Source organism: Octopus sinensis, linkage group LG11 (genome assembly GCF_006345805.1).
Source record: "Octopus sinensis linkage group LG11, ASM634580v1, whole genome shotgun sequence".
NCBI classification, from domain to species: domain Eukaryota; kingdom Metazoa; phylum Mollusca; class Cephalopoda; order Octopoda; family Octopodidae; genus Octopus; species Octopus sinensis.
In genome coordinates this window covers 15043799-15052433 of record NC_043007.1, presented here as the reverse complement: position 1 = coordinate 15052433, position 8635 = coordinate 15043799, and the positions used below count along the sequence as shown (strand labels likewise).

General features: G+C 39.9%; 1 protein-coding gene across 2 annotated transcripts in view; it reads left to right on the top strand.

The window, feature by feature from the left end:
- The window catches only part of LOC115216967 (von Willebrand factor A domain-containing protein 7), a 53887-nt gene that overhangs the window by 7805 nt on the left and 37447 nt on the right, over positions 1 to 8635 (top strand). For both annotated transcript variants that reach the window (XM_029786441.2, XM_029786440.2), the window contains exons 3-6: positions 787 to 914; positions 4272 to 4457; positions 6405 to 6620; positions 8410 to 8529. In XM_029786441.2, coding sequence (XP_029642301.1) covers positions 787 to 914; positions 4272 to 4457; positions 6405 to 6620; positions 8410 to 8529 — 650 coding nt within the window. The remainder of the gene's footprint in view (positions 1 to 786; positions 915 to 4271; positions 4458 to 6404; positions 6621 to 8409; positions 8530 to 8635) is intronic.

The window sequence follows — 8635 nt, the reverse complement described above, 5'->3', positions numbered from 1 at the left end:
TGTTAACCGCACGTGGAAAAATGATAGGAGAGGAAAAATTATAAGGCAGAATGCTAAATTGAAAGTAAATTTTAATAAAAATGCGTGTATGAAAAATAAAAAAATAAAAACTAATAAATAATAAATCTCGTATGCACCGGCTTGCATACGAGATTTATTATTTTTTCTTTTTAATTTTTCATACACCTATTTTTATTAAAATTTAATTTCAATTTCACATTCTGCCTTATTATAATTTTTCCCCTCCTACATATATATATATATATACACACGCTTGCGTATATGTTTCATGTATGTATAAAAATATACATAAGGGGCAAGCGTAACTGTGTTGTACGAAGTTTGTTTCTCAACCACATGGTTCCGGGTTCAGTCCCACAGCATGACACGGTGAACAAGTGTCTTCTTCTAAAATCTCGGGCAGACCAAAACCTTGTGAATGGATCTTGTTTACGGGAACTGAAAGAAGCCCGTTGTTTGCGTGCGTGTGGGGGGGGTATGTGTGTGTGTTCTCCGCCACCGCTTCACAACCGATGTTGGTGTGTTTACGTCCCCGTAACTTAGCGGTTCGGCAAAAGATACTGATGGAATAAGCACTAGGCTTTAAGAAAATATAAGTACTGCAGTCGACTCATTCGACTAAAAATTCTTCAAGACAGTGCCCCAGCCTGGTCGCAATCTAATAACTGAAACAAGTAAAAGATACATAAAGAATAATAAAAATATACATAACGACAAGCGTTACGTACTCTCTTAGACCTAATTAATTTCCATTTACCAACACAGAGTTACTGGAACATGCCGAAATAACATCATCGTAAGAAACATCCTCACAAGTGGTTACCGAAGTGGCCAAGACACTATGAAACCACGGTGGAACCGTCCTGTTTACTGGAATGGCAAAAAAGTTAACGGTAATTTTACCTTTTTCGTTTTGCTTTTTACTGTTCTCAAAGACTAAATTGTTTCATTCATTAACACGCTCCAGTTTTTTCATTCAGTAATATGTTGTTCTGTTCCTCTATCTCCTCTACTGCACCGTTACTACAACAGCTTCTGCTCGTCTTGACAAATTAACTGCATACTTTTCCCGTTCAGTCTCACGAGTTTCATCATGCTCTCTTCCTTTCACCATCCTCCTTCCATTTCTCGCGATGAAGACCTTGATTTTATTTATATACTAGCAGTATAGCCCGGCGTTGCTCGAGTTTGCTTTTTAGTTGCGCTTAAAACGGCAGACTTTGATGTCGCGCTAACAAAGTTTTGACATAGTTTCAATCTTTTTTGAAAAGTAAAAAGTTTGCATTATGTAGCTTGTTATTCTCTTTAAGTGAACATTTTTCTGGTTGAAATACACGGTAAAATGGCGACACAGCAGTCAAAAAATCGTAAAAAATAGGGATTTTCATAGAAAAAAAGCACCTTTTGATGTAAATAATTTTTGGTGTTAACATGGTCGATTTGAATTTTCTCTTCTACGGAATAAAGAGCAAGCCTTCTTCTATCATACTCTCAATTTTGGTCAACTTGTGCCGCAGGGTCTCGGAGGAGATAGTGTTAGTTGAAGGCTACCAAACCTGCCATACACAGACAACTTCAGCTTTATATGTATAGATTTATTTGTTTATTTCATCACTCTTCTCCCCACAAAATTGCAACCGTCTGGAAACCTCTTCCCGCTTTTATTTTTCATTTTTCATTTTTTTTTTCTGTTCTACAAAACTGGTTTATAGATGTGCAAGCTGGATATCATCCGTATCATCAATCTAAATATCAATGATTGCTTTGGATTGTCTGGGACTTCGATTTTTTCCTCGTGCCGCTTGCCAAAAGTGAACGTTTAAAGTTCCGCTTAACTCAAAATATAGAAATCTAAATACTACTAAAAGTATTGAATTCTTCTATCAATAAATGTTTGTTGCTTTTGTTTATAACTTTATGGATTTATCAACCCTAACATGGACATCCTGCTTTCCGTAATAACCATACACTTCCTTTTAATGGTTCTGAGGAGCTATAGGATGTTGCACAAGCAATCAGCTCTGAAAGCTATAAGCTAATTAAAGTTATTACGTAACTCATGTATTTTTGTCATTCATTAATTGATATTAAGCTCTAGTGGAGGCGCAATGGCCCAGTGGTTAGGGCAGCGGACTCGCGGTCGTAGGATCGCGGTTTCGATTCCCAGACCGGGCGTTCTGAGTGTTTATTGAGCGAAAACACCTAAAAGCTCCACGAGGCTCCGGCAGGGGATGGTGGTGATCCCTGCTGTACTCTTTCACCACAACTTTCTCTCACTCTTACTTCCTGTTTCTGTTGTACCTGTATTTCAAGGGGCCGGCCTTGTCACTCTCTGTGTCACGCTGAATATCCCCGAGAACTACGTTAAGGGTGCACGTGTCTGTGGAGTGCTCAGCCACTTACACGTTAATTTCACGAGCAGGCTGTTCCGTTGAATCGGATCAACCGGAACACTCATCGTCGTAACCGACGGAGTGTTTCCACTAAGATATTAAGCTCTGTAGTCTTAAAGGCGGCGAGCTGGCAGAAACGTTAGTACGCCGGGCGAAATGCGTAGCCGTATTTCGTCTGCCGTTACGTTCTGAGTTCAAATTCCGCCGAGGTCGACTTTGTTTGTTCCTTCTCGAGCCATGCCTGGCTCATAAGGGCCGGTTTCCCGGTTTCTTTGGCGTATAGGTTCCCCACCTCGACGGGACACCAATCTCTCGCAGATGAGCTGCAAGATGCAGGAGGAAAGAGTGAGAGAAAGTTGTGGCGAAAGAGTCAGCAGAAGTTCACCATTACCTTCTGCCGGAGCCGCGTGAAGCTTAGGCGTTTCGTTCATAAACACACACATCGCCCGGTCAGAGGTTCGAACCCGCGATCCCTCGACCGTGAGTCCGCTACTCTAACCACTAGGCCATGTGCCTCCACTGAGGTCGACTTTGCCTTTCATCCTTTCGGGGTCGATAAATTAAGTACCAGTTACGCACTGGGGTCGATATAATCGACTTAATCCGTGTGTCTATCCTTGTTTGTCCCCTCTGTGTTTAGCCCCTTGTGAGCAGTAAAGAAATAAACTGTAGTCTCCTGACACAATACTCTAATGCAGTGGTTCCCAAACTTTTTTGGGCTGCTGCCACTTTGACACCCAAGCCGAATTCTTAACGGTCACAAACATAGACCCCTTTCTGAAGCAAATTCAAAGCATCTGTATTTCACAAATAATCTAATGGACCCATTATTTTGATGTTTTACATGAATCGCCACCCCATTATCGCCCCACTTTTCTTCAAATTCTTTGAAATTTGCACACACCCCCAAGGGAGAAATATCGCCCATTTTGGGAACCACTGCTCTAATGCATAAGTATATTAAGTTCTTACAACTGGTTTTTAGTATCGCCATACCTAAGCAAAATCATTTTAGCTAGACATATACATACATACATACATCATACATACATACATACATACATACATACATACATACATACATACATACATGCATGCATGCATGCATACATATATACATACATACATGCATACATACAGACATGCATACAGACATGCATACATATATGCATACATATATACATACATACATGCATGCATACATACATACATACATACATACATTCATACATACATACATACATACATACAAACATACATACATACATACATGCATGCATGCATACATACATACATACATACATACATGCATGCATACATACATACATACATACATACATGCATACACGCATGCATGCATACATACATACATATATACATACATACATAAATGCATACATACATACATACAGACATGCATACATATATGCATACATATATACATACATATACATGCATGCATGCATACATACATACATACATACATACATATATACATATATACATACATACATACATACATACACACATATATACACATATACATGCATGCATGCATACATACATACATACATACATACATATATACACACATACATATATACATGCATGCATACATACATACATACATACATACATACATACATACATGCATGCATGCATGCTTACATACATACATACATAAATACATATATATATATATGCATATATGCATGCATACATACATACATGCATGCATACATACATACATACATATATATATATACATAAATGCATGCATACATACATACATACATACATACATACATACATACATACATACATACTGTATAATTTTTTTTCCTTCTCTTTCCACAGTGCAAAAAAATCCAAATGAAGGTAAATGCAGTCATGGTGGAAAATTCGATAACAGCCGGAAAGAAACGCCATCTGGTGGAATAAACAAAGATTCCAGCAATCCAGTATTGTCACCACATCACTATCTTCACCGCACTGCAGCATGGGCAGCAATTAAAGCAACAGAGAAGTTTTTTACTCACGAAAGTTAGTACCACGTCTGTTTTGTTAAACCAAATGGATTTGAGCCAAACATATTTTATATACTTTTACGTATCATTATACTAGCAGTATTGACCGGCGTTGTCGGGTTTGTTTCGACCCTTTAGAATTGGAATTTTTGAAAAGTAAATATTTTACATTATATAGCTTGTTATTCTCTTTAAGTGAACATTTTTCTGGTTGAAATACACCGAAAAATGGCGACACAGCAGTCAAAAAATCGTAAAAGAATAGGGATTTTCATAGGAAAAAAGCACCTTTTTCATATAAATAATTTTTGGTGTTAACATGGTCCAATTCGAATTTTTTCTTCTACGGAAATAAGAGTAAGCCTTCTTCTATCATACTCTCAATTTTGGTCAACTTGTGCCGCAGGGTCTCGGAGGAGATAGTGTTAGTTGAAGGCTACCAAACCTGCCATACACAGACAACTTCACCTTTTTATATATAGAGAGAGATTTCATTCTTATATTTGTTTTACAAAATTTTTGATGTGAACCCACGTGAACTCATGTGTTAATTTTGTTGTTTCTCGGGACGGTCAATAATAAACACACGCTCTGGTTCTGTTTCGCTTTATTATTTGTCTTAATCTATTGGTTAGCCATTTAGCCAATTAACTTCTCAGTCGTTTGATCAGTTAAACAGCTAGGATTATTAAAGTCATTTCGGCACTATTCGTGAATTATCAATGACATGCCTGCTTCATTCCCAAGTTTGCTGCTAGAGGCATTAAAAAAAGAAGTGAAATATAACCAGTGCATGTGTTTATTATCAACGGCATAAAGACCCTTCTGAAATACAACAAAATATTTAGTTAAATAATTTGGAAACTTCGAAAGTGGTAATAAACAAAAGATAGAGAAGGGTGTCTATAGACAATAGTATTAGACTCTGTGTGTGTGTATGTGTGTGTGTGTGTGTGTGTGAGTGAGTGTGTGGGGGGGTGATTGTGTGTGTGAGTGTGTAGATGTGAGTTTGTGTGTGTGTGAAAGTTTGTGTGTGTGAGTGTGAGTGAGTGTGTGGGAGGTGTGAGTGTATGTGTGAGTGTGTGGATGTGTGTTTGTGTGTGTGCGTGTGTGTGTGTGAGTTTTGTGTGTATGTGTGAGTGTGAGTGAGTGTGTGGGAGGTGTGAGTGTATGTGTGAGTGTGTGGATGTGTGTTTGTGTGTGTGTGAGTTTTGTGTGTATGTGTGAGTGTGTGGATGTGTGTTTGTGTGTGTGAGTGAGTGTGTGGGGGGGGTGAATGTGCAGATGTGAGTTTGTGTGTGTATGAGTGTGAGTGAGAGTGTGTAGGGTGTGAGTGTGTGTGTGTGAGTGTGTGTGTGTGCATGTGTGTGTGTAATCCAGATAATGACATGTTGATTTCTAACTTTGGTACAAGGCTATGAATTCATAGTAAAGACAGGTGTTGCATTCTGTTTAATCTACCTTTATACTTACCTGGTGCGCATTCCATCTATTAAGCGGGTGAACCGGCTGAATCATAGGACCGCCGGAGAACATGCCTACTGGCATTTGTTCCGGCTCTTTGCGTACGTTCAGGTGGTGGTGGTGGTGGTGATGCTGCTGCTGCTGATGATGGTGGTGGTGGTGGTGGCTGGTGGTGGTGATGATGATGATGGTGATGCTGATGCTGATGCTGATTCTCATGATGATGATGATGATAATGATGGTGATGGTGGTGGTGATGGTGATGATGATGATGATGATGATGTTGATGATGATGATGATGGTGGTGGTGGTGGTCGTCGTCGTCGTCGTGATGCTGATGATGCTGATCATGATGAGGATGGTCATGATGAGGGTAGTGCCGACGGCGACGAAATGATTAATCTTGATCACGATTATAATGATCCTGATGATCATGGTGATGATGATGATAATACTCATGCTTTCTGTTTTGTTTTTGTCTTTTTTCCGATGTTTCCAGAACATGGAATATTTAAGAACATGACCCACAAACAGATCCAGGGGCTGTTTAACATTCGACTCACCCGCAGTTCCCTAGTTTTTGTCATCGACAGCACCGGTTCGATGAAAGAAGAAATTGTGGCTGTAAAAGACAAGACTGTGGAGATTGTCGAAAAAACAAAAGGCAAGAGGAACGCACCGACGTCATTTATTCTGTCGACTTTCAGTGATCCAGGTGAGTCAATTTTTACGATCTGTCTTAATAAAAACTGAAACTAGATTAAACCAGGAGTCTACAGCTGAAGGCAACAAGCTGGCAGAATCGTTAGCGCTAAGGTGGAGAGCTGGCAGAAACGTTAGCGCGCTGGGCGAAATGCTTAGCGGTATTTCGTCTGCCGTTACGTTCTGAGTTCAAATTCCGCCGAGGTTGACTTTGCCTTTCATCCTTTCGGGGTCGATTAAATAAGTACCAGTTACGCACTGGAGTCGATATAATCGACTTAATCCGTTTGTCTGTCCTTGTTTGTCCCCTCTGTGTTTAGCCCCTTGTGGGTAATAAAGAAATAGGTATTTCGTCTGTCGTTACGTTCTGAGTTCAAATTCCGCCGAGGTCGACTTTACCTTTCCTCATTTCGGGGCCGATAAATTAAATACCAGTTATGCACTGGGGTCGATGTAATCAACTTAATCCCTTTGTCTGTCCTTGTTTGTCCCCTCTATGTTTAGCTACTTGTGGGCAATAAAGAAATAAGAACCGTTAGCGCGTTGGATAAAATTCCCTGCGGCATATCTTCCGATTCGTTACTTTTTGACTTTAAATTCCACCGGGGTTAAATTTCGCCTTTCATTCCTCGAGGTCGACAAAATAAGTATCAATCAAGGACTGGCGTTGATGTAATCAACTGATTCCTCCCTTCAAAATTGCTGTCAAAATTAGTAAGAATGGGCTAGGAAAAATATGGGGAAACACGTACGTGGGATAAAGAATCGGATGTCACCACAGAATCCAGCAGAACACCCATTCAAGCGGTCGAACAACAGAACTTGAATTAATTAAATTAACCATTGGAACAACTAGCGAGATTTAACATCGACATCGCTTCCCTCAGTGAAATACGTCTACCTGGGGGAGGAAAGACTGAAGAGACAGGTTCAGGTTATACCTTCTTCTGGAAAGGGAAAGAAGGAGAGTGAAAAATTCACGGAAAAGCTTGTGAAGGAACACCATCTGAAACTTTCTGCCATCAACGAACGGCTTTTGACTCTCAGAATACCGATCTCTGCTACCACCCTTATGGCACTAATGTCTGTTTACGCACCTACACTTCATGCCAATGAAAATGAAAAACACCATATATATATATATAAGAAGGCGGCGAGCTGGCAGAAACGTTAGCACGTCGGACGAAATTCTTAGCGGTATTTCGTCTGCCGTTACGTTCTGAGTTCAAATTCCGCCGAGGTCGACTTTGCCTTTCATCCTTTCGGGGTCGATAAATTAAGTACCAGTTACGCACTGAGGGCGATATAATCGACTTAATCCATTTGTCTGCCCATGTTTGTCCTCTCTGTGTTTAGCCCCTTGTGGGTAGTAAAGAAATATATATATATATATATATATATATATATATATATATATATATAAAGCTTTCGTGATCACCGTGCAATGACTAAGGAAAATAGTCTAATAGAGGGGCGTAAAAGCCCTCAACAGAAAAACGAAGGCTTTCTTATCCACACCGAAAGCATGTGTGTATGTGTGTGCACGTGCGTGCGTGTGTGTGTGTGTGTACACAAACTCATATATACATACATTCACACAGATGGTTCTTCCAAAATTGGTTTTTGTATATTTTTACATCACCAAACAACATATGTATTAAACAGGTACCCTTAAAATATGACGATTCTTCTGTCAAATGTTATACTAACAGTACCATTACCATTTTGTTATGTTTCACAGCACGTTACACGTTTGTTTCGTTTAAACTGGTGTTACAATTATTCTTTCCTCTCTTTCACAGAACGTATGACACAAGTCAGGCAAACGAACGACGCTGACGAGATGATAGACTGGCTGCGTAACATACAGGCGGCCAACGGAGGAGACTGCGAGGAGTATGCTCTTAGCGGATTGGAGAAAGGTCAGTTGTGTATTTATATTTCTAACAGTGAGGCGGCGAGCTGGCAGAAACGTTAGCGCGCCGGGCGAAATGCTTTGCGGTATTTCGTCTGTCGTTACGTTCTGAG